At 44.6% G+C, this 26542-nt stretch overlaps 1 protein-coding gene across 1 annotated transcript; it reads left to right on the top strand.

The window, feature by feature from the left end:
• The first annotated feature begins 1860 nt into the window (after window positions 1-1860).
• pax3b (paired box 3b) lies at window positions 1861-26315 on the top strand. Its single transcript, XM_079165691.1, has 9 exons — window positions 1861-1944; window positions 2453-2688; window positions 2895-3021; window positions 3479-3622; window positions 16995-17194; window positions 17900-18065; window positions 18634-18848; window positions 21805-22084; window positions 25680-26315. Exons 1-9 carry the CDS (start codon window positions 1890-1892, stop codon window positions 25712-25714), a joined length of 1458 nt encoding a protein of 485 aa, XP_079021817.1. The 5' UTR covers window positions 1861-1889; the 3' UTR covers window positions 25715-26315.
• The last annotated feature ends 227 nt before the right edge of the window (window positions 26316-26542 follow it).

The raw sequence follows: 26542 nt of genomic DNA, 5'->3' as shown, positions 1-26542 counted from the left end.
GAGCATGTTGATGGCCTATATGTGAGATAAAGTGACTCAATATTGACTTTACTTTGCTGGTTAAAACGTGGCTGCAAGTGTTTGGTATCAAATCATATTATCTTTAGATTCATAGATAGAGTCTGTGATGACATACAATATAATGCAACAAAACAATTATTTCATTCTAAATGTTAATACATTTAGGTGTGTTTGTTGTTGTTTTTGTTCTTCTCAGAGCTGGTTTTAGACTGAGAGTGTTTCTTAATATTCCCCCCCCCCCTTCATTGAATAGAAAGAAGCAATACGTCACAAGCAAAAGTTATTGAAATGTATTTATTGTCTGTTGTATTGCGTAACATTTAATGTAAGTCAGTGCATATACCAATGGACAGTCTATGTATTAATTACATCCTTTATTATTTATATATATATATATATATATATATATATATATATATATATATATATACATTTTTTTTTCATTGACAGTAATTTACTGGAAAAAGCTCACACCAGGACCAGTGTGCGTCTGTGACCTCATAAGTGGTGGAATGTAACTAATTACTCAAATACTCTTAATAAGTAAACTTGTTCATTACTTGAGTATTTTCATTTTATGCTACTTTATACATCTTCTCCACTACACCTCATAGGTAAATATAGTACTTTTTACTCTACACTACTTTTGTCTGACATCTTTAATTACTTTATAGATTACAGTTTTCCATCCCCTTCCTGTCCAGTGAAAGCAACGTATCTCCAGATGTGTTGGTTTTTTAAATGTTTGTGGTAAACTATAAAGGATGAAATGTTCCTTTACGATTTGAGAAACTTCTCCTAAAGCTACATAAACTATTTACACAGGACAGCGATGCTACAAATACGAGGATCTTATAGAATATAATTAAACCAGCCAACAGTGCATAAAGGAGTTAAAACATGCAGCAATACTACAGCATCCAAAACACATCATATATATATATATATATATATAACAGTAAAACACTGACGGATCATTTTACTGCACAGTGAGTACTTTTACTCTTCATACTTTAGGTACATTTTGCTGCCTACTTACATACTTCTACTTAAGTACAGTTATGAATGCAGGACTTTTGGAGTATTTTCAGAGCTTGGTAGTACTTTTATTGAAGTAAATGATCTGAATACTTCTTCCACCAGTGCTAATAATAATAAACACATTAACTACATAATTATACCTCCTCAGTCATTATTTGTTGCTCTGCTTTCCTCCATAAAGTCACTTTGAGTTTGTTTTTGTGTGAATCGACGCCCCTGTTCCATCTGAGCGGAACTGTGACAGCGTCTCTCTCTCCTGATAGGACGAAAGTTTGTCAGCCCCACAGCCAATCGGCGCCGCGCTGCGTACTCGCGGTGTACCCCCTCTCGACCAATCACAGCCGGGGAGCGCCGACCCGGGTTTAGAGAGAGGAGCTCCGCTACTTGTGACGGTCTCCTCTCACTTTGAACCGGTGTCAAACAAACAACAACAACAATATATGTTCGTCCCCGGCTGCACCGCCGTGGCAACCCGCATTAACAAGAGCACAAACACCGGAGAGTGAAAACAACAACCGAGGAGACTGAGAAACTCTTTTTAACATTTAAAAACATTATCCAATTTCCTTCTTCTTCATCGTCCCGTTTGACTCCTCGGAGGGTTGCGGCCGTCCCGGGACTCTGGTGCCTGGCTTGTGTAGCCCGACAGCGGCTAACAGAGGCTAACCTCTTCCTCCAGGAAGCTTCTTCAGGCGATTTGAGACTTTTGTTTTTACTGCGGAACAATCTCTGTGTTGGAGCAGCAGCCGACCTCCCCGTTAAAGGAGGTATCCGGAGTCACCGCGGGGTGTTGGTGGTATCACTGCGTTGGCGGGGTCGATACCAGGATGATGCGACCCACGCTGGCTCACAACTATCCCCGCAGTGGCTTCCCTCTGGAAGGTAACGTGAAAGCATCACACTGCACCAAAAGGATGTTGACGGAAGATATATGTCTGTTTTCTGGACGTTTCTCCAGCAAAACGTAGTGCAGTTCTACGTGTTATAGCAGTAGAACTACATCTTACTTCACTATAGCTGAGCTGACAAATCATTAGTTTCATCTACTTTTACAGCTTTTCTGTTTTTTTTCCTCACATTTAATTTAATTGAAGCAACTTTTAGCACAATTGTTTTGCAGGCTAGTCTATTAACTTGATGCTATATTTTAATAAATAGTGTAGATGTTTTAAGGGGATATTTGTGCTTTACATTATTGCCTAAACATATTTATTGTCAGTTGTTTTTTTGGAGCAGTTATATAAAGAAAACAGCTGCTTTGTTATCTTGTTATTGATGTGTTCAGGTACATTTTTTGGGTCTGTTAAACGCAACTTTTCTGTAACATGCACTGGATCAACTTTGGTGACAATTTCCTCTCATATGTTTCTCTTTTTGGGATTACATGTAGTGTCTACCCCGTTGGGTCAAGGCCGTGTGAACCAGCTCGGGGGAGTTTTCATAAATGGCAGACCTCTGCCCAACCACATCCGACATAAAATCGTGGAAATGGCCCACCACGGCGTCCGGCCGTGTGTCATCTCCCGACAGCTGCGGGTCTCCCACGGCTGCGTGTCCAAAATCCTGTGCCGGTACCAGGAGACGGGCTCCATCAGACCCGGGGCCATCGGTGGCAGCAAACCCAAGGTATACCCTCAGATCATAAGGTTGTATTGCAGATATGCAGAATATAACCTTATGAATAATACTGATGCACATTCACATTGCATGCTTAACGTGGACATTAATTAACTTGTTGATTTCATTGCCCATAAAGGCGATGTATGCATTGTGCCCCAAGGGCCACAACAAAGTGAATCAACACTGCGACTCTTCTGACCTTTTCAAAGCAGGGAACAACGCCGGACGTAGACAAGAGAATAGAAGATTACAAGCGGGAAAACCCGGGTATGTTTAGCTGGGAGATTCGGGATAAATTACTGAAGGATGGGATATGTGACCGCAACAACGTACCTTCAGGTAAAAAGGGCAGACATGGATGAATTTACACATTATTATTATTAATATTATTATTTATTTACCTTTTCTTATTTCTTTATGTATCAAGTTAAACTGCCACCACAACAGGTTGTCAGATACTTTTAAAATAATAATAATAAAAAAACTATAAGTAAAGTTTAAAAAAGCCCCGTTTCTTTCAGTAATTTAGTTTTTAGAAACTTTCGACAACTTTATAACGCTTATTTATTATGTGTATATATATAATAAATTAATTATTAATTATATATATATAATAAATAAACCGTATTAATATATAATATATAATATATGTTATGTTATTATTATTTAAAATGTATGTTTTGTCATCTTTTGGTGTAGTGCTAATTATTTAATATTAAATACTTTTTCTAATGTATGATTTATTTTGTATTTCTATTTTCGTAATTATTTCCACTTTTTGAACGACCGTTCGCAGTGAGCTCCATCAGTCGCACCATGCGGAGTAAGTTCGGGGGGAGAGGCGATGAAGAGGAGGACGAAGAGGAGATCGAGAGGAAGGAGTTGGAGGAGAACGACCGGAGGGCCAAACACAGCATTGAAGGCATCCTGGGAGACAGATGTGAGTGAACCTCTCCAAGTTCTTTGGCCGGTGATGTGGAGGACAATAGTTGGCTGTTCGCTGTAGCTGGGGGTCACATCAGTGACCTCACGCGCACATTAGAGCGCAAAGTTTGATCAGATACAGTGAGGCCACGTGGGAGGAATTTAATCACGCTTTTTATTTATATATTCGCTAAATCGCCTATTTAGGCCGTGCTTTGGGGAATATTAGGATGAAAGTGGAAAGCTAACAGGCTATTTATCCACCAGTATTGAATTATAGAGGGATACATTCCCATTTCGCAGCTTAACCTCCTCAACAAACGTGAACGTCTCGTGTTCAGCACCTCCAACCTGTTGATTGCTCACGAGCAGAGCGTAAAGGAGAGAATGCTTTTTATTTAGCCGCGTAACGAGCCTCTCTGTGGAGTTTTAGCATGTTGTAAAGTTGTTGGATGGGGGTGGAGAGCGTTGTCTCGTCCTTTGTTAGGAATTCTTTATCGACCATATCTCTCCGTCTAATGCACCCCCCCCCCCCCCCCCCCATGAGGCCGTGCAGCGTAAATCAAACAGCAGGTGACGTTCTCTGTGCGGAAGGGAGAGCGTGCAGTGTTTGGTGTGGATGAACAGCCACAGTAAGCCTGTATGGACGCACATATTTAAAGATAGATTTCTTTGTTATTTATTTCTCGTGGACTGCAGGATTACAAAGAGAGACATTATGAATCAATATATTTAACTACTTTAATGAATTATAAACACATCACATGTGTCTTGGCCCGTTGCTTTGCTTTGTGTTTTATAGTTTCATGCAACAAAAAAAAACATTTTTTAATTAATGTTTGAAACGACATCGTTCACTGTAAAACGTGCACCACCAAATAAATAATTACTTTTTTATTTATTAAACAAAAACAAATGTAATGTAATGACTGTGTAGTAGATTTGGAGCAGGCGCAATAGACTGATCTAACTGACGTTTTTAAAAGTGATTTTTTTCGAAACAAGTTTAATTAGAAAGTTTATTATTTTTTAAAGAAAAACAATCCCCCTCCTGCTAAAAACGTTTTTAAAATAGTTTAAATATTTTCCAGTGTTGTTGGCCTCAGCCCAGGTGTTTCAGTGGAAACTATATTGTGGGATAGGATGTGTTGCAAGCCAAGGAATAAAATGTTCTTCATTTGCCTCATTAGACGGTAGACGTGAGAGCGGTTTGGAGCCCATTTAATATGTTGAATGTCAGTATCTGCCTACGTCATTAGTGTGTCAATTCGTCACACTTTAATTTGGTATTTTCCAAATTATCACTGACCTCCATAATGGCTCCATCTTCTCCTCTCAGGGGTAGCAGTCGTCTCGCGGTGAGGATGAAATCCATTCAAATATTTTTCTTTTTTTTTACTTTGGGAAAGTTGATTATAGGTGGGCACGCTGCGTGACAGCTAAATTGAACGGGGCGGGTTCATTCCGGGGGAAAAACTATCTTATTATATTTCATATTTTAACATGCCAGTTCATAATCTATCACCGGAGACTTACGGCCCCTAACATGAGGCGTTCAAACCGTTTCCATCTCTTCTCTTTTCACTTTGGGAAACAGTTTAAGCAGCGAAATGTCAACAACAGGGGAGGACAGATAAGGGACCCTAGTCGGAGGAGACAAAATGTCCCCCAGATGAGTTGATCAAACATTTGTTCAACGGTTTCCAACTCCCCACAAAGACGCGCCTCGCGCGCACAACGGGACGCTCAAGGATGAACTTGGGAGACAAAGGCGCGAGAGTCCATTTGAGGCTCACGCTTGGGCTGCCTGCGCGCGGACAAAAGGCCAGCTTGGAAACAGCTTTGGCCGCCGCGCTATAAGAAGAAGGCAACCTGTTTATAATTCAGTCAGAGAGAGAGAAAAAAAGCTTCTCCACAGAGAAAAAAGCCCGACAAAACACACTGAGGCCGCAATGAAGGATGAATTATTCAGGGAGCTCCGGCTCGGTTTAGAGGGCCCCGTTCAGCGAGGGAAAATGGCCGTTTTCACCTACAAAATGTTTCCCTTTTTGGGGGTCCGTCTGCCATTCACAGGGACAATTGAGGCCTCTGAAACCCACTCACGTATTGCCCCAAGGATGCGTGCTCGCCCCCTAAAAACCTGGCTGTTGCACTCGTGCGCGCGCACAAATGCAGATGTAAGATGTGCCACTTTTAAAGTGAAAAAATGCAAATAAATATATAATATGACAGGAAGAGGAACAAAGCTGGCAAGCCAGTAAGACATATTTTAGGTCAAGTTATAATTTAGATTCATCTAAAAAAAAAAAAAAGTTACATAGGCTACATGTTGTTTTGTTTACTTCCGGTTTGCATTTGTTATGTCAGAGCTTTAACAGAAAAAGACGAGCAGCTTTTGATGAAGCTTCTCCGCCTTGATGCCAAGAACACGGAGCCGTCTCCGGCCTGCAGCTCATGATCTATTATTGATTCTTTGATGAATCCCGGCCTCGCTGCCCCCCCCCCCCCCCCCCCCCCCTCGGAACATTAATAATGTCCTCTAAATGATGTCGATATTGTGCTATGTCACATTAAATGACGGAGGGAGTGTATTAAAGAGTGGTTTCGGTGAATGGGGACCAATGTTCTCCCCGGAGAGCCCCGGTCTGGCCCGGAGCGCAGCTTCACAATGCCCCCCCCCCCCCCCTCCGGCCACCCGTCCTGCGCTGATGCGCGCAACTCCCGAAAAAACTCGCCCTCCTCCCGCTCCTCCTCCTCCTCCTCCTTCTCCTCCACCACTTGCTCACCAAATCTCTTCAAGCAGATTAAATCGACCCTTTTATTTCATCCCACTTTCATCTGGAGAGCCACACCGCCCCTCTCCCTCTTGTTTCCTTCCCTTTCTCTCCCCCCTCTCTGTTTCTCTCAGCCTGCGGCTCGTCTCGTATCTGGGCTCCATCCTGCGGAGCGCACCAAGTCAAATCACTCCATAAAGTGTCTCAATAAGTTCTTTATTGTAACATTTTGTAGTTTGATTTTAAATATATTTAGTTGCAATTAAACATGCTTTAAAATGACTGCAGTAACTAGATCTGATTAGTATTTATAAATGAAATATGTTTTAGTTTTATATTTTGGCCACCACCTTTATCTTTATGTGTGTGAAGCTGTCTGCTTTGGAACAAGAAATATTTGTTGTGACTTTTCAATACAAAATATCTTGAGTTAGTATATTTCATGAACAAAAAAATATAACTGCAAACTTTTAAAATAACACCAGTGCATTTTATACCGTTTTGAGATGAATATTATGACACAAACCAAAACATTGAAACGTTTAGCCCAGTTTTACAAACTGTTGTGTGTCTTGAATGGCGGCATCAATATTCACAGTTACATAGCCAAAGCTGAGAGTTATTACCATCACTGTCTTTTGATATAAATAAATAAATAATAAATATAAAGAAGCTACATTTTCTTCCAAAATTCCTGTACGATAAGTCGAGTTTCAAAAAACAGCCCCCTCCACGTTCCATCAAATATTTATGTATCTGGCAGCAACATTGGCCCTCCAGGCCTGTGGCTGGGCTCACACCAAACTCCCAGCTTCATAGTAATTAACCCCGGAGACAAAGTTAATGATTAAAACAGTCACGGTGACCCCGCCTCCTCTCTCCTCCTCCCTCCTCCTGCTCCACATTTTCACAGTGTATCTTCTAGAGTCCATACTTAGGTGAAATTAGCCAGATAATACAGAGGAGCCTTGTTGAGGGCCGATACATTTCCATTTAGGCCCGAGATGTGTGTGTGCACACACATACAGACAACCGCATGCATACACATACACACAAACACACACACGCACACACACACACGTACGCGCACATTCCACTCTGCAATGCAAACAGTCAAAGGGATAACTTTATTTGGTGAAAGGGGATCCTGGAAAGGGCTAATTGAATAAGCCCAGGATCTTTGAAAAACCCCTACCATGGTGAGCGCAGTCATCATGTCATAATTAGGTTTATTGAGGCGCATTCCTTCAATCTGCCTCCATTCCCCCGGGCTCATTGTATCCAGGGCCCGGGCCAATGGCCTGGGGGACAAAAGGGAACCGCGGGCAGACAATACATGAAAGAGCCGTAAAGATTTAGCTGGCTTTGTCACAGAAACGGAGTTGGGACTCTGTTTGTGTAAATAACGCCAGTGAATGAAGAACGTGGTTTTTTTTTTCCTTCTCCGCCACTCGGGGTGGGGGTGGCGAAGGATGGCGTGCTGCAAAAAGTAACATGTGGGCACACAGTGGATCAGCGCCAGGGCCCAGGGAGGAAGGAGAGGAGTGATGAAGGAGAGGAGCCAGGGAGCAGAGAATGGGTTGGAGAGCACAGGCGGAGCAGTGTGTTTAGTGGCCAGGGTGTTTTGCAGAGTTTTCACGTTAACCGTTGAATCAGCGGTTTGCAGTTGTTATCTGAAGAACGTCAAGTACTCAGACTCTCAAGTGTTCACTGATAAAACTTTTCCACAATGACAAGATTTCATGTTTTTCCAGCTGCACATGTTTTTGTTTTGATCAATGAGCTCAATTGTGTCTTTTAAAAGCAGCCTGTGCTCTGATATTCACAAACTGTAGGGAGCAAAGTTAAGACGTGCTTCAAACACACAGAATGAACTCGCATATTATACATGATATTTCAGTTTAATGATGAGTATGTGATGAAGCTGAAGCGATGAGTCAGTGAATACGAACAATTTAGATTAAGGATTAATAGTTGAGCTCTTTCTTTTTAAAAATGTTTTTGCAAAAATGTCCCAAATTCTGTGGCTTCAGCTTCTCCAATGTGAGGATTTGGTGCTTTTATCTGTAATGTTTTGGACTATTTGTTGGACAAACAAAACGGATGACAACACTTTGGACTTTATGACTTTTAAGTTTAATTTTAACCGTTTCATAGACCAGATGATTGATCGAATAATCTGCAAAAACCCCCAGCAGGACTAATAAATCGCCCGTTGCTGCTTCCCGTCCCGTCAAACCTGACAAAGACAGAACCAATGAGCTCTGGACTGGGTCTTAGAATAGCTATTGGCTATTACTGGCCGGAGCCAAGTGTCTGGTGAAGAGGGCTCTCTGTCTGTCTGTTGAAAGAATGAATGCGTCACTCAGCGAGTCCCTGGGCACGAGGGCAAAGAGGGGCACGAGGGCCAAGAGGGGCACGAGGGCCAAGTGGCCAAATCACTCTCCTCTTCCCCCCCGGGGGCTCTCTCCGTCTCTCTCTCCGTCTCTCTCTCCGTCTCTCTCTCTCTCTCTCTCTCTCTCTCTGTCTCTCTCCCCATCCCGCACTCCTCCCTCTCTCGTGAGCTTTTTCTAATAAGCCCATGCACGATGACTATTCAAGCGTGAAAACATAGTTATCTGCAAATGAATGGCCGCTCTATGCTTCATTAAAGCCTCTTTTTCCTTTCACACTCTTATTGTGACCCTCTGATATCAATTCAAAGGGCAATTAATGAATGCACACCAACTTTGAAGTCAGGGTGATTTCTGAGAGGGAGGGAGGGAGGGAGGGAGGCTTGTGCGTGCATGTGTGTGTGTATGTGTGTGTGTGTGTGTAGGTGGGGGGAAGGGGGTATTTGGGGTATTCCCCCCCTTCAAGGCTGGCTGTAGCGCCCCAGCCTTCACCCGTGATGGACTAGCCACATTGAGCCCCAAAGACGGTTTGAAGGGAGTGAAAGAGTGAAAAGGGCCCAGCGAAGGTCAAGTAGAATGGCTCGCCTTAGAATAAGGCCCCTCTTTATCTGCTGCAAGTATGCACTATAGGCACAACAGCTGGGGGGGGAGAGAGAGAGAGAGAGAGAGGGAGGGGGGAGAGAGAGGTTGTTTTTTAATGTGCAATGAGTGTGTTTGTGTGTGTTTCTGAGAAAGTATAAGGAAGAATGTGAGTGCGTCGCCTTGCTGTCGGTTTGCGAGTATACTGTCGTTTTTTAAAAATGTGTTTGCATAATGTGTATGTATGTGTGTGTGTGTGAGAGTGTGTGTGTGAGAGTGTGTATCGGCGGGTTAGGGTTGAGTGTCAAAGTTTGCAGAGGCCAGCCGTAGGCCAGTAAACGCAGCATCTATGCCGCTGACGGGGGGACAGGCAGCTGTCAATCACCCGGCCGATGACGCCTGACTTTCCATTCAGAGCTCTGTTGACTAATTAGCCCCGAAGCTTTTGTGCCGCGTCGACGAAGAGGCTCGGAAATGTGTGTTCGACGCTGTAGTTCGGTGCCATGTGGGGAATATCCCTCTCAAACTTTGTGATAGATCTGTGTGTCACACTTAGTCGTTACATGGTGTTGGACAGCGCAGCGCTGGGATGAAACCAATCAATTTGGTTTCGGGCTTTTCCAATGAATGTACGGCTCTGTAGAACCGGATTACAGGTATTTCCCTGTTTAAATAGGGATTCTCTGCCAAAACCAGGAGTTCCTTAATATTTGCCATCTGAAAGTTGAGGAAAAGAAACTCAGATCTGCACTCACCCGTGTCCCATGAATGCAGCATTATACAGTACATTACCGCTATTCTACATGCCTCACTGGATTTTTTTTTACTTGAGTTTTTGCATTATAATTTAAAAGAAAGGAGTTGAACCGGATCAGATTCCTTTCTTTCCAAATTTCTATAATTTCTTTTAAGCATGACCGCGATATTAAAGGGACAGTTTACCCCAAAATCAAAAATACCTATTTCTCCTCTTACCTGCAGTGCTATTTATCAATCTAGATTGTTTTAAGTGTTCACGTTTGGAATTATTCGCCTTCTTACCAATACGATAGAACTATATTACATCTATATATATATATATATATATATATATATATATAGATGTAAAAATACACTTGAAAAACTCAACAGCGATGACCCGGTTACTCAAGATAGTCCACAGACTTTGTTGTGACCAGTTTCATATTGGAAATGTGGTTGAAAGAAAATAGTTCCTACATGATTTTGCTCTTGTTGTTTTGGAAAGAGAAGTTGCTGCTGAGTTTTTCATTTTTTTATTTATTTAATTCTACGGCCAGTATCTCCAAAACTAGGCAACTAACACCAAAACAACCAAGATTAAAAAACGGCACAAAAAGGGTAAAAGGAAAAACAAGTATTTTTTTATTTTTGGGATGAACTGTCCCTTTAAGGAGGAAATACGTGACGTACTACTACAGTTGTGTTGTTGATGACGACCCTACATTTTCTTGAAAGGATGAATAGCTGCTGTAGTCAGTGGGGGGGGGGGGGGGGGGGGGCTGACAGAGAGATGAATCTGTCTAACATCCTCCTTGTTAGTGTAAAAAACAGAAAGAAAAAGTGAGAGTGACAGCTCACCTTGTTGGATCGCTCCGCCGACTGGAGCTGTGAGTTAAAAAGACGGAGAAGAACCGCAGGGGTCGCGGGGGGTCACTCTCCCCCAGCGCTGCACAGGAAACGGGGTTAGCAACACATTTAGCTCCAAATGACAGGTAACCACTTCCTGATAACCCCTCCGTCCTCCACAACTCCCATAAGTCCTGTTGATGACAGCCTCGCACACTTTGTCGTGTCATTTTTATTGATGGTTTGCTCACATCATTCTTTTTGTGTGTGTGTAATCACAACCCTATGCTTTAAACACAGACACACACACACACACACACACACACAGCTCTGGCACACTCTCGCTTACAGGGCAGCTGTGAAGGTTGAAACTCCTCCTTAGCAAGTCAAGTGAGTTCGCCCTCCTTCTCCCCCCTCCTCCCCTCCTCCTCCTACACACAGCATCTTTTTTTCCTCAACCCACCAGAAAGAGTCACAGATGGGTCCATAAGCTGTCAGTAAAGCCATTATCCGGCCCAGCATCTGCCTGTCTTGACTTCTATATACTGTTTAATGCAGTCGGCCAGTCACTTAGTCCCCCGGCTCCTGAATGGGAGCAGCACGGTCGGCCCGCCCAAAATAAACGCTGCGTTTGTCTCCTCTGCCTTTTGTTTTGGGGGGGGGGGGGGGGGAATCACTATTAACCAGAGCCCCAGAAGAGTTACTGGGATGTCCGAAGAGGGGTGTAAACTGTTCCCATATGGCCTATCAATTCCCCAAAGCCCCCAAAAGCCACGTCCCACTTTCACTCCCTCTCTATCTGTCTTGTGTAAAATGCTCAACGCGGTACTGTCTCAAAACAAAAACAGCAAAGCTGAAAGTCTTTCCAACAGTCTGTTTTCAGCTAAGCCCTCCATTCTCCTCCTTCCTCCCTCTCCTTCCTTGTTTTCCCTCCTCCCTGGGATGGCGCTGCTCGGTGGGATCCATTTTGGGGCTTTCTTGGCCCTCGGAGAGGTTGTTTTGGCTCGGAGTCCCGTGCCCTGTGTGCCTCTGAGGGCTTCAGTTTGGTTAAATTAAACAGTTTTCTTTTCTCCTCCAGCCCCAGCTACCTACCCCCCCCCCCCCCCCCCCCCTCTTTCCCAACTGCTCCTCTCTTATTTTGCGGCTTAATGCTCCTCGGCTCCCGGGCGATCCCGCTTTTCCAGGCCCTTCTCAGATAATTTGACCCTTTTAAGGCTCATATTTTCTCATATTTCGATGAACTGACAAGAGCCAGCAACATGTCTGCAACCCCCCCCCCCCCCCCCCCCCCCCCCCCCCCCCCTGCTCCTTTAAGCTGAGGTGGAGAAAAAGTATACAGAGAGAAGTCGAGTGTTTACAGGGGCCATAAATACAGTATTTTAAGATATAGCATATGTGTACCAGGCGGCGATACGAAGGTTAGAGTGGATAATTTGATTGGCTAAGGCTATTTGACGGTGCCAAATCGATGTGATCAGATCTTGGGGATAGCGAGGCGATGACGGCAAACGGGGCACTCTGAAACCACAGGTTTACAAGGTTGGATAAGATCCGTGGAGCGAGGAGGGGAGAGGGGGGAAAGGTCTCAGCCTCCTCTACTCGGCCCTCTCCTTGTCTCAAGCAACAGAGAGGTAACACACAACCTGATGCTGAGTTGGCATTATGTTTCATCAATACTAAGATCCTTTTTTTTGGAGTATTGTGTGTGTGTGTGTTTGCTTGACCACACTGAAAGGCCTGTGAGCAGAGGGGATCACTGTTAATGGACGCTAAATTGGAGACGCCTCCAGGGTTGACAAGCTCGATTAACGTAGCCTCAAAAGTGCTCGTGGAATCGGGGAGGGGAAGCCCCGACAGGGTCATGTGCTCGAAGTGCTGCGAGTCTTTGTGTGTGTTTGTGAGCTTCAGGGGTGACTGGGTGGCTGCCCCTCCGTCTTGGCACAAGTTTGCCACCAAAACACCCTCTTCACCCCACGCGTCCACGCCGTGGACCTTCATCACCTGCCTCTTTTAATTTGCATCACATTATATAGTATTATATATAGTATATATAGTATTAGGCATGTGGGTGCTTCGTGCGGCGGGATAATTAACTTCTTTTAGGTTGTTGTTGTTGTTGCAATCTAAGCTTAGCTAAGTGTTTAACCAAATCCAGGAAGTTATTGTCAGTTTGTATTGCAATTACCAGATATGGTTAAATTAAAACTGTATAATTCTCTAATTGGTGTCTTCAAAAATGTGAGCATGTCAGAAAGATTATCATCCATCGCCAGAATAAGTTGCATTCAGTTGAAAGCCACAGTAAAAGTTACGTTTAGTAGGGAGTCTGTATGTAAATACCATCTTTATATAGACTCATGATTTTAAGGTTTTTGTGATTTCTGCCTTGCAGTAACCAGACATTCAAAAGCAGCAAATTACTTTCTTATTGATTCTCACCCAGAGTTTATGTCCACCTGCGTCCAAAAGTTTATTTCCATTGAAACAGGTGACGGTGTTCTTGTGATGAGGACAGTTTGCTCTTATCTGTCATGAGCGCGGGTATCTTCCTAAAGAAATGTGAGAAAACATGATATATCCCGTTATAATTTAAGTGTAAAATAAATGGTTTAACCATGAATAAACAGTACCATGCAAGTGGTATTTTAATTTCTATTGTACATATTTGTTCGCATCTTATTTTCACCTTTTAATCATTCACAGTAAACCGATAAACGCGTGTATTTTTCTGAACAAGGCACAAACAGCTGATTTTATTCACTTAGAGTTCTTCCTTTTAGCTCAGCTGGTGTTCACAGCATTGAGAAAAGGCCCACAAACAAGTGGATGTGCTGCGCTTCCGCCAACAACATCAACAACAACAAAAACCAACACAGATGCCCAGACGGACTATCCCCACGGGGACATTTACATCGGCAACAACGGCCCCTGTCGGCCCACTCCGCTGCCCTTCTCACCCCTCAGGTGCTCCTACGGTTCCCTCTGGAGGAAGGGGGTGTTTTTTCTGGGGGTGGAATGGGGGTTATAAATGCCCCCGGCTGTGCACCCATCTAGCCCCCCCCCCCCCGATCCCCTTTGCCGAGCCTCTTTACGCCCCCCCACCCCCACCCCCACCCCCACCCCCACCCTTCAGCTCCCCCGTGGGGCAGGTGACAGCCCTCCACTGTGAAGGGCCGAAGGGAGCCATGACGGATTCCACAGATGGAGCGTGGAAATCGCGGGCAAAGACCTCGGCTCTGTGGAGCAACAAAGAGCCCCCGAGAGTCACAGAGAGAAATATGGGTGAAAAAAAGGGGAGAGAGAGAGAGAGATGGGGAGACAAAGAGAGAGAGAGAGAGAGAGAGAGAGAGAGGGTGAGAAGGAGGGAGGAACGAGAGAGGGAGGAGAAGGTGGTGCTTGTTTACGGAGGGTGGTGTGCGGAAAAAAAAAAGTTTGTGTTGGCGAATTAGGAGTTTGGTGTTGTTTTGAAGTGCGGCTTTATTTTTTTTATACATGCTGGTAGACATTTTTATCAGCCAGTGTTCTACCCTCGTGGTATCATAATCATCTTTATCATTTCGCCCCATCGTCTGCATCTTAACATCAAGTGATGTAGCGATCTGACAATGCGGGGTAAACCAATGATATGACTCAGGATCGTACCACGACGAGACTCCCGAGGCTCCAGAGGTGCCACTCTGTCGCTTCTTTTGAAGGGCTCTGGAAACCCCGGTAGCAGTCATAACCGATAGGTAATTCCAAAGTGATTAAGGATTTTCCCCCGGCCGCCTCGGCTTTCCCAGGAACCCAAATCCCTGTGAAATGCCGAGGAACGTTGCATGCTGCTCTAGTGCGGGGAGGGGAAGGGGTTGCGAGGAAGCATTCCTAGCCGCCCTCCTCCGTGCAGGAACTGGAGGGGGAGGCTGCAAAAAAACAAAAAAAGGCCTCATCTCTTGTTTTTCAGCCGTGCCGTCCAAAAAACTCCAAAGCTATCCGAAGCTAGCTGAATTCCTTCCCCCGCCATCGAAAAACACGAGTCCTGTACCGGCACCAGTCACATTAATCGTCGCGGTTGTTTTTTTAGTTTGGGTGTGAGCGACGTGGGGCCTGCGAAACTAGAAAGCTTTTTGTCGCCCGCACTGCTGTGAAGTTCCAAAACAGCTGATGAAACTGAGTCTTAATCCACGGTGGCCATTTTGAAATGACTTAAAGTGTTAAACTCACACACACCGGTTGATAAAGAGGCTAGAAATCGACGAGTGCAAAACTGCGAGATACTCAGCAGAGGCTTAAGGCAATGTCTCCATCCCCCCCCCCCACCTTTGAAAATATTTTACTTATTGCCTCCCTCATGCTTGAATGTTTCTTTACCAATTTGCCCCTAATGCATGTTAAGTTGACTCCCACTGCTATTGGTGTTGCAAGGAGAAAACCGCCGAAGGGGGAGAGAGGATCAGTTTCACATGAGGGGCCCTGAGATATTTGGATTCTCTTGTATTTTATTGTTGCATCTGAGGGGGAACTAATACAGTGTTGGTGCACAAAACTTCCCCTACGCTGAGGGGGAATTAATTAAGTGTAACACAAAAAAAAACACAAAAAGTGGGTGCTTTGGCCTCGGTGAACTTTAGACGGAGTGTTTGAAGTAGTGAGCAGAGAAGCGAGCGGATAGAACGCAGCTCGCTACAGTGTTGATGCAGATCTGAGGCTGAGATAAAGAGCAGGAACACAAAAGCTGTCACATAAGATCACTGCAGCTCAGCCGGGCCCAGGATCACGAGTCACAAACACAACTTATGTATTTCTTATGTATATTTGTAGGCGGATGTAAAATGGTTAGACAACATTTGTAGTTATACTTTGTGTTTTTTTATATCAAGCAAAACAGCCAAATATTCGGTGCGAGGACGTTTTTCTCAGTTTCATATGATCAGAAATCTAATAACTTTGGGGTTTGGACTGTTAGTCGGAAAGAAACAAGTCATTTGAAGGATTTTTTTCTGGCCATTTTCCATTTTTTTTCTGACATTTAGACGACAAAAATAATTCTTCAAAAAGGAATAGGTAATGAAAGTTTTGCACTGAGGGTTTATTTTGTGTTTTTGTATCAGACATTAGGGGAGTCAACATACGATTAGCTTGACATTAGACTCTAGTTGTATAATAAGTAATAATTAGTTGTGTTCTAGTTAAGACTTCAATTATAAGATCTATTTCTTTATCACTGTAAATTGGTGAAGAACTCTCTTTTTTTCCTCACCAAACTGTTTAAGCCCCATTTAGACTCTGGACTCGACGACTTCCATCTTGAGACTTGAGACGGACCCACTATGAGATCTGATTATCACTTCCAGAATGTAGCAGAAGCACTGAATACTGAATACTGGTGACGAGACAGAGAGAGGAAAAGAAAGAGAGATTTGAAAAACTGATTCCCATCTACTCGGTTTTTCAGAAAAGCAGACCAGCATTCACCTGACTGAACAGTTTGTCCTTCGTCCAGGCAGCCGCTGCTACTGTCCACACACACACACACACACACACACACACACACACACACACACACGCTCAAAGAATGGCCCCTGGATCCAAATTAGCCTTTTGTGTGGCTTTTAGTCCCCCTGTGGTGCCCTGGGAATCTCGTCCACTGGGATTATTCCTTAGGCTCAGAATATTCCTTCTGAATGGAGGTCTGTTTGGCCACAAGACCACGAGGAGGACCGATATGCCTTATGGTGCATGTTTGTGTGTGTGTGTGTGTGTGTGTGTGTGTGTAAAGAAAGGAAATAACCCACCAAGTGAAAACTATAAGTAAACAAAGCAGAGAGCAAATTAGTTGACATTTAGTGAATGTTTCAGCCCTTCTTATCACAATAATCCACCTCCACAACACCAGCATGTTTGCTCTTCAACAGTTTCAAACGTTAAAAAGTTCACTTCAGGATTTATAGAGTGAAGCTGTAAATCTGCGAGTGTGTATGTGCGGATCAGGAAAAAACATCAACTTTTGCTTTTTTTGGGGGGGAAAAGAAAAATCCTGTTTTCTTATTTTTCCTTCTCCTTTTGTTTTGAGCAGCGAGTCACTCCGACGAGGGTTCGGACGTGGAGTCAGAGCCCGATCTGCCGCTTAAGAGGAAGCAGCGGCGCAGTCGCACCACCTTCACGGCGGAGCAGCTGGAGGAGCTGGAGAGGGCCTTCGAGAGGACCCACTACCCCGACATCTACACCAGGGAGGAGCTCGCCCAGCGGGCCAAACTCACCGAGGCCAGGGTCCAGGTACGCCGGCGACACGTCAATACCGCACGCACTTACATTTAAGAACTGCAGAGAGTTAAAAGCAGATTCCAGCTCGTGAAACACAGGAATTCCTATGATGGGTTTGCGAAAAAAAAGGGTTTTATAAGCTGGAGGGTTGTGAGTTTGACCTCAGCTTCACGGGGAACCATGAAATCCTTCAACAGGAGTTCAAACATGAACGTGTTTACAAGACGGCAGCAACACTCTGCTCACACTTTCACTTCTGGCTGACCCGACACACCAGCGTGCACTTAATGACCCATCACGAACATCCCTCACACACACACACACACACACACACACACACACTTTTACACCTCGTGGTTTTATACACACTCCGACCGTTTGAAGGCAACCTGCTGATCTGTTTGCGCCACACAACAGCATAAAAACACACACACATGCGATTACTCATCCTCACTCCCAGGGGCCCAATCTGGCCTTTTTTCTAGTTCTGATCTGGAGTCCAGTAAATTCTCCTCCACAGGCCCCATGTGGGAAGTGTAAGCAGGCCCAGCATGAGCCCCGTCCACATGGGCACTGCATGTCAATCTTAACAAACACACAACCTTCTTTTCTCTCCTTTCTTTTTTACATTGATCATTGGAACACTTGTAATGTCTCACAGTAGCTTGTAACACACACACACTGTCTGATCGAACGTCGTCACCGTCGTCCCTCTAGGTTTGGTTCAGCAACAGGCGGGCGAGGTGGAGGAAGCAGGCGGGAGCCAGTCAGCTGATGGCGTTTAATCACCTGATCCCAGGAGGGTTCCCACCTTCAGCCATGTCCAGCATCGGGCCCTACCAGCTCTCTGACAGCCCCTACCCCCCCTCATCTATAGCACAAGGTCAGAGACGGGACTCGCTGCTGGAATAATGCGGTTCAAAGTATTCATTCAAACAATAAACTATATGTGAGGGGAGGGGGAATGAGCCAACATCTATTAGAAATAACTAAGTTATCGTTTATTTAAGATTTAAAAATCTGTTTTTTTTCTGATGGCTTTTATTTTGAGGCGCTTTTTTGAAATCCATAATTTTATATTTAAAATAAGTATATTTTGACAGAAGTGTTGCTATTTCCTGCTTAACTATTCTTTATTTGTTGAAACAATTACTTTTGGAATAGTTTCATCTAAATCACCTTCATGAGAAATCATTTTTATCTAAAAAACTTAAACATTTACTCTTCATACATTTTGAACAGACGTGTTTTTAACTGTACGTTTATATAGAATCCAGCAGTTTTGCTTCTACTTAAGTGTAAAATCAAACACAGGAACAACAAGTTCGCTTTGGTTTTAATTGCACTTTTCCCTGATCCAGGTTCCAACAACTTAGCAGTTATGTTTTGCAACTTTTTAACTGACGGTCCCCACAAGTGTTTGAACTTTTTCTCCGCGATGCCTCCCGTAGTGTCGGAGCCCCCCAGCACGTTGCATCGGCCCCAGCCCCTCCCTCCCTCCTCGGGCCACCAGGCCGGTGGTGGCGGAGGGCAGGTGGAAGGAGGCTCCGCCTACTGCCTCGCCTCCGGACGCCACTCCTTCTCAGGCTACTCGGACGGCTTTGTGAGCGCCGGAGGACCGGCCAACCCCATGAACCCCGCCCTAGGAAACGGACTCTCCCCACAGGTGAGACCACAGCGTTTGAGCTGCTTAAAGTTCATTCAGTCTATTTAATACATTCATATAATTCAACTCAGCTTTTTAAAGGAAATCTGTTGAGACAAGTTGATTTGATTCCATATAAATACTAATAATGTTGAAATTGTTAATTCTTAAACACAAGTATTGTTGTTGTTTTAAATAAAACACAACTTTGTGTGTTTTCGTGCAGTGTATTGGTTTGACAGGAGTAAGACGTGTGAGTTTGATTCTGTACATCATGCCTCTAGAGACTGAGATAGTTTGACTTGCACGGATGTCACACCCAGGCTTCAAATTAGATTTCAAAGCACACGATCTCCCCTCAGACACACAGCCGCACACTAAACATCAAGAGCTCCAAAAACAGTCAAACACTTCTCGAGTAATATTTCGCCCACGTGTCAAAGACGCTTCCCCGATTCATCCACTCGTCTTATAAACTATACGCTCTACAATCGCCCCCCGGCTGTACTGGAGGGTCACCGTCTGAAGGGGGGGGGGAGTAAGATGACTCTAGAAGGACAGAGGACAAGTGAGTGTGTGACAAATGAGAAGTGAAAAGACAATTACAGCCAATTACCCAGGCATGAAGTCCCAAGGTCTCCGCACCTAGACAGAGGGTGCAGCAGAGGAGACGGAGGAGTCAGAGGCCCTAACAGGCAGAAAATGAGATTCCAGCCCCGGCTCGGTCCGACTCCTCAGGAGAGCGGGCCGCCGCCGCCGCCGCCGCCGCCGCCGCCGTCGCCGCCGCCGTGTGAGGACGGAGACGAGCTCGCACGAACACCCTCACGCTCGCGGGTCCTCATAATTACAGGGACACACACACACGTACGCACTGTAGATAATTGATCAACTCCGTGACGTTTGGAGGATCAGTTAAGGATTTTGCTACATCTTTTACTCAAATAGTACACGACATGGTTGAGCAGCATGGCTAAGTCCGCTCCTCAACCTTCTCTTTAGATTGGAAGATTGATAACTGTATGTTTTTCACAATATATAAAAATACAGAAGCAACAAGCACTTTTTATTTACAAATAAGTTCACACTATTTTTAGATTTTTTGGCCATTTTCTTGTATGTGTTTGGGACAATAAGTGTGTGTCGTGACAGGAACTCCTTCCTCTTAAAAAATACTTTTTGCAGAGTTGGTCCTCATGTTTTTATGTTAACACACTGAACAAGCCTTAAAAACATGCAGAGCTACTCTGCTGCATGCACATAACCGGATCCAACCACGTTGTGTGTACGTAGGCGGCTAGACGCGGCCTCCTCGCCGTCTCGTATACGTGCACAAACGCGGCTCCACGCTGTACCGCGCAGCCCCGAGGGAAGCGTCCCGTGATTGCATTCTCAAAATGTTTGCCTCGACATTCCTCCACCAGAAAGCTCTAAAGTTCTAATTTATCTGTATATATTTCATACAGCGGGGGAAGGAATGTCTTGTCTCAAGATGTTTCGCCCCAACCGTCCCGACATTCTTCCCATGCTAAGTCGTGGACGCACTGATTCGGGGCCGCTGGCGACGGGCAAGAGGTCCAATATGAAAGACTCTGGATGGGCCGGGCCAGCAGGCATGTCATGAGGCAGGGAGAGAGAGGGACGATGGGTATCGGCTAAAGAGAGGCAAACAGACAAAAGTCACCAAACTAGAATCCGTCACTTTTAAAGAGCATGCCTCCCGTCTGCATGTGGCTTATTTCAGCCAAAGCGTGTCCTCACTCTCTCTCCGTTTGAACCAAACCCTCCAAACGCAGGTTAATTCCTTTAGGAAAACGTTACCCGGCACGAGAGGAAACACAAACTCCCCTCTCCAAATCAACATGGACTCCTCCATTCACCTCCCCTACTTGGGAAATGATTTAAGCAGGACCATGTGTATGTGTGGATGTGGAATAATATGTCACTTAGAGGACCCAAAGAGCAGCGTACCTGCTTCTTATTAGGACAACTGGAGGAGCCTTGAGGCCTTCGCTCTGTTGAGAAAGGAGGCGGGACGCGATGCATTTAGAGGTAGCAGATTCAGTTAAGAGTTACTTTCATAAGTAATAAAGCCAGTCTTGATTCCTTACTAACGGTCTGCTGAGGACTTTGAATGTGGACAGGTAAAGTCAGAGAGCGTTGAAGAGGGGGGGGGGGGGGGGGGGGGGTGTGTGTGTGGGGGGGTCGGTGGTAAGTCTGTTTTTGAAAACCAGTTGAAACACTTTTCCCCGCGGGCTCTTTTCCGTCCTTTGCTGGCCAACGAATATTCCCCCAAATTTGATTATCTGGTCGCTAATAAAGACCAGGTCAAGAGCTAACGGATTTCCAGAACTGCTAAAATCTACTCGGGAGGTTGAACGGAGCCCGAGCTCACACAGGCCTCTTTCCTTTTGTGTTATCTTTGCCGGCATATCTCCCCCCCGAGATAAGTCGTTATCTTGTGCCACGGGTTCTTTTTGGAGCGGTGTCAAAAGGGAATTTTAGAGTAAGTGGAACCGCGGATCTGAGACAAATTGCTTAATTCTTCCTCTCTGGTGCTATCTCTGTCTGGAAACGGGCTCGTTTGATGTCCGCGACGGGGGGATTTCCTTTGTGTGCTTGTCTCGACGTCTGTGTTGATACATATTGCCCCCTCCCGGTGCTTGTAGACGAAAAATGAGAGATATTTAATATATTGTAAGGCCTTGTCCGAAACTAAAAACACAACAGAGAACATCCCCCTTTTCTTTGCAGGCTAGGGTTTGGGGTCGGGGGCCGATCACTGATTAAAAAAAAAAAAAAAAATCCACATAATTCCATTGATGAAGTCTACATGAGCAAACATATAGAAGGGGAGAAATCCAGTGTGTTCTGCTCATTTTCAACTCAAGTGAACCGTATTCGTCTGACTGACATTAGAGCCGCTCTGACAGTAAACTGAACTCTCTCCTTCATTCCTTCTTTCTCTCCCTCCCGTCAGGTGATGGGTCTTCTGAACCCGGGCGGCGTGCCGCACCAGCCCCAAAGCGACTACGCCATCTCCCCGCTGACGGGCGGCCTGGAGCCCCCCGCCGGCATGGCCACCAGCTGCAGCCAGCGCATGGACCACATCAAGGGCCTGGAGGGCCTCACCAGCGTTCCCTCCATGTCGGCCCTGCCCTCCCTGCCCAGCTCCCAGTCCTACTGCCCCGCCTCCTACAGCTCACCGGGCTACACCGTCGACCACGTGGCGTCCTACCAGTACGGCCAGTACGGACAAAGTAAGGTCAATAGACTCCACCTTTTTATTCTCACCGTTTACTCATTTACTAAAATAAAAATCAAGAGCTTTAAAGAGCCGTTAATGAAAAAAAATGAGCTTCAGCTATATCGGGTGCAATAAATCATTGTCCCTATTAAATAAATAAACCACGTTCTGGTTGGTCAAGGTGGAGCAAATTTAATTAACATTTTTGAAAGATTTTTTGTGGGCATTTCATGCTTTTATTTGATATTGAGAGAGAGAGAGAGAGAGAGAGAGAGAGACAGGAAATGTGGGGAAAGCGACAAATGGTTCCGGCCCGACCATTTGCTGCTCAGGTCATTTTGAGCCCTAACCAATCGGCTGCTGCTTTAACTACCGTGTAAACTCTTGGGTAGTTTAATCTAAAACAATGTGTCATATTTTATTAGCTCATCATATGTTTTGTGTGTAAAAATCTTAATTTACAAAATAAATAGTAACTGTAGCTCTCGAATAAGTCAAAGTATAGTCAGTAAATACAGCACAATTTTATAAAGTACAATATTTTCCTCCAACATGTAGCAGAGTAGAAGTATGAAGTAGCATAAAACAGAAATACTCTGGTCAAGCCAAGTACTTTAAAATTGTACTCAAGTAAACCACTGTCAGGTGACTCGATTCACACCAACTGTTTATGATCTTCAGGTGATGCTCGACATCAAAGAATGGGCCACGTTTTCCCGACATGAAAACTTGAATCATATTGAATATTGACGGGCTGATGAGCTTCATGTGTTTCTGTCTGAGAGTATTTGCAGTCTGAACATTTGGGGTTTCAAACTGAGATCCGATAAATTACATTTTCTTTTGCCCTCTTTGGGTTTTTCTGTAGTTTTAGTTCTTCGTGCAACAATTAGTTTGAACAAACTAAATGGGAATAAAGCAATGAAAAAAAACCAACACTGACATAGCTTGACGGTATAAAGATGACGGGGAATCAGTGATGATTAGCACGTTTTTTTGTGATGAGTTTTACAAAACGGTTGCACGGCTCTCGCAGTTGCTGAAATGTTGGATGTAACTTGAGTTATCTGTCAAAATATTGGAAGAATACATATTTTTGGATATCCTTGTTTCAGGGCTTCAAACAACAAAGCCACAGGATTGTTTTTTAAAATATATGACCGTAAGCAATTGGAAGAGTTTTCCAATGTCAGATGAAAATTTGAACCAAGTCCACCGATACAGTATATAAAATGTCTCGCTTTGATTCCAGCGATGGGGAAGAAAATGAAGCACAACACAGGTTGCTGCAGGTTTTGCTTGTTAAAGGCAGCTGACATTTTTTTTTGCGGGGTCCAATCATGCGGTCTCGAGTGTTGGGGTTAATTGTGCGGATCTGATTCCATCTATGAAGCGATCGGCCCGGCGCTGATACCTGAAATCTGCGGTTCGGCAGACCGCAGAGTCGGCTCCCATCAGGGTGAGGAGTAGCTCCGGTGGTGACTGCTGGCCCTCCTCGGACTGTTAGAGAAACCTACCTGTCCAGCAGCGAGAGTCACTTCACGTTACCGTCACCTGAAGGGTTAAAATCAACTTCAAACAAACTCTGGAGGGGCAACGTCGTTCTCCGTCACAGCGTGATTACAGCGGCCGCCGTTTCCAATTTTTGGTCCACTGGGGGGGAGGGGGGGGGGGGCTGACCAATCAGGTTCATCCACTGACCTTGCCGCGACCTGGAGACAAAACCCGGGGCCCTTCAAAGAGAGCGTGGCGGCGGCCCAGCGAGTCTGACTGCATGGCGCTCCGCGTGTATCGAATGAATATCTGACTTAATATCCGAGAGCGGCGAAACGTCTAATGAAATATCTCGGTCGGATATCTCAAAGTGAACAGAATAAAGAATTAGGGCGACACACGTGGAAAAGCCTCTGGCATGTGGCGCCGTGCACGCACACACACACACACACACACACACACACACACACACACACACACACACACACACACAAGCTCAAAGGCAGCCACCAGGAGACAGCACGCGCACCCACGTACACCTCCACAGCGTTGCAAGCACCAAGCGGGCCATCTTGATGTGATTAATCAGTGCGACTGGATAGCCGGTGTGCGGTTGGGTTTGGAGCTGCAGAGGAAAAGGTCCTTTCTGGGGGTGGACGGATCCTAATAGCCTCTGGCAGGGCAGGCTATTAGAAACAGGTGCTAGGACTGAGGTCAGCTGGGGAAGCAGCGGTGGAGACTGCTGCTCCAGGGTTCCAGTGGAAGCGGCCCGTGCACGACATGTAGCTCTCCACTGGACCGCCTCTCGGAAACTACAGCGGTAATCCACGAACTACTTGTTTTGCTTTTATTTAGGTAACGTCTCTGTTGCTAAGCGGGTCGTGTTGTTTTTTTTGTTTTTTGTTGTTGTTGCACAGCACGTTTTGCAGCGGTTACCTGTCAGTCCTGAATCTTTCTGTTTGGATTTTCTGGTGATGGCGTTTCTTTCACGGTCACGTCTTCCTGGAACGGAGACGATGAAACACGTCACTTCCTGTGCGTCGGAGCTATTGTCTGCAACCACAATGCGCGTTAAGAGTAAAAATAGTTTATTGAACTGTTTGGGGCCTTCTTTATCAGGCGTGTTCTACTCGCTCATAACCATGACTTTTTGAAGTGATTACATGTTTACACGTAACTTGTCTTTTGGGTCTCCAGACTCCGGCTGTAAATCATGGTTTAATACAAAACAATAGATCCTCCTCTCCTCTGTATCTGTGGTCAGTGTTGACTGGACTCCTCACTAATAAGTGCATTTATTTCTCTTATTGGAGCTGTGTAACAGTTTGGTTTGACCTCTCTGGACTGAAGGATAACTTATTGTGCATTTATTGTAACCTAAACAACAAAATGCATATTTGCTCATGCATATAATATATTTACACATATTATTACATATTTAACATTATTTTTGTGTAATTTCCATATTTTGTCACCTTCATCAAAAATAAAGTTTTACCTCTTCAAACCTTTTCTATATATTGAGTTTTAATCAATGCATTTATTTAGAAATATTAGATGATGGGTATTTAATCCGCTGATTCCGGTATTTTTTAATTGTACTATTTATTTACTACATAGATGCACAGAATATACATTATTCAGAAACCCATTGCTAGCAGCGTAGAGGAAGCTTTAAAGCAGCCTTTAGCCACGTCAGGAAATAACGTTTAAGTGAACACTTAACTGAATACATAAACTACAACCGCATTTATAAAACATTTTAGAGACTTTTTCCGTCGTCGGGTTAAACATTTCTTGGGGGCGGGACTTGAGTATTATGTAACGCTCAACACTGAATGATGCACGTGTCCTTTATCACACCCTGGTTATAAGATTCTGAGCTTCTGAGTGTGAAAAAAAAAAGCTTGTCTTTGACCTTACACCCCGAACCACTGTTAGCACATGCTATGCTAACAATAGCCATATGTGAGTGGAATGTCATGCAAAAACATGTGTCCAAAATTTATTGCGGCTATATATCTCTTTTATCATCTCTCTATTTTTCGGTGGAAATCCCTTTTCACTAATAATTTAACAACTGTTTCATCCCTTCTTCTTCTTTTCTTTTACAGATGCCCTTTCTTATCTGAGGCCTGAAATCTCCTGATCGTGAGCTTCGGACTTGGCAGAAGGGACATTTTGCTTGTACAGCGAAGGAAATCTTTTATTATCTGGACCAAATTTTATTTTGCTACCATTTACCGGGACACATTTTCTCCTCTGCAGGACATTTTTTATTATTAATTCTTGTTGGAGAAATGGACAAAAAAAAGAAAAAGAAAAAGAAGGGACCACAAGAAGGAATATCAGACCAAAAAACTTTCGACTGACATGTGACGAAAAAAACTGTTGCTCGACTGTGAACGTTGCGTCGGTGCTTTTGTAGATGAACGGCAGAGACGTCGGCGCTGACTGAGGTTGGAGCAGCGGAGCTCAGACCATCTACAGGCTGCTCTAGTGACCAAAACACCATCCGTGGACTCTCGCCTGTGGGGGTCTTTGTGAGGACGGCGAACCCAAATCTCTTTCGTCATAATCTGCCAGCCTTGGAAAATGTTTACATATCTTAGGGCCACATGAGTATATATGAAAATTCCCATGTATCCATCCTGAAACGGGAAAAAGAAAAGGGCTTTGTTGATTTTTTTTTTTTTTTTTTTGCATTTATTTGAGATCTCCGCATCCCACGCTCGGAGAGAAATTCCAAGGGACGGAGAAAAAACAAACGTGAGCAAGAGAATCTGTGGGGTTTTATTGCATCAGAAACTCTTAATGTACATCACAGCTGTACTGCAGCGAAAGTTCATTCAAACATTCCTCCCCCCCCCACCCCCCCCCCTCTCTCTCTCCTCTCGCCTTTCTCTGTTACTCACTCTGTCTCATTGATGTTTCGGAGGGTGAGGCAGGAGGAATCTCGGCCCTTTTGTAGTTTTAG

This window comes from Pholis gunnellus (genome assembly GCF_910591455.1).
Source record: "Pholis gunnellus genome assembly, chromosome: 9".
Classification (NCBI taxonomy): Eukaryota; Metazoa; Chordata; class Actinopteri; order Perciformes; family Pholidae; genus Pholis; species Pholis gunnellus.
This window is presented reverse-complemented; position numbering and strand designations above follow the sequence as displayed.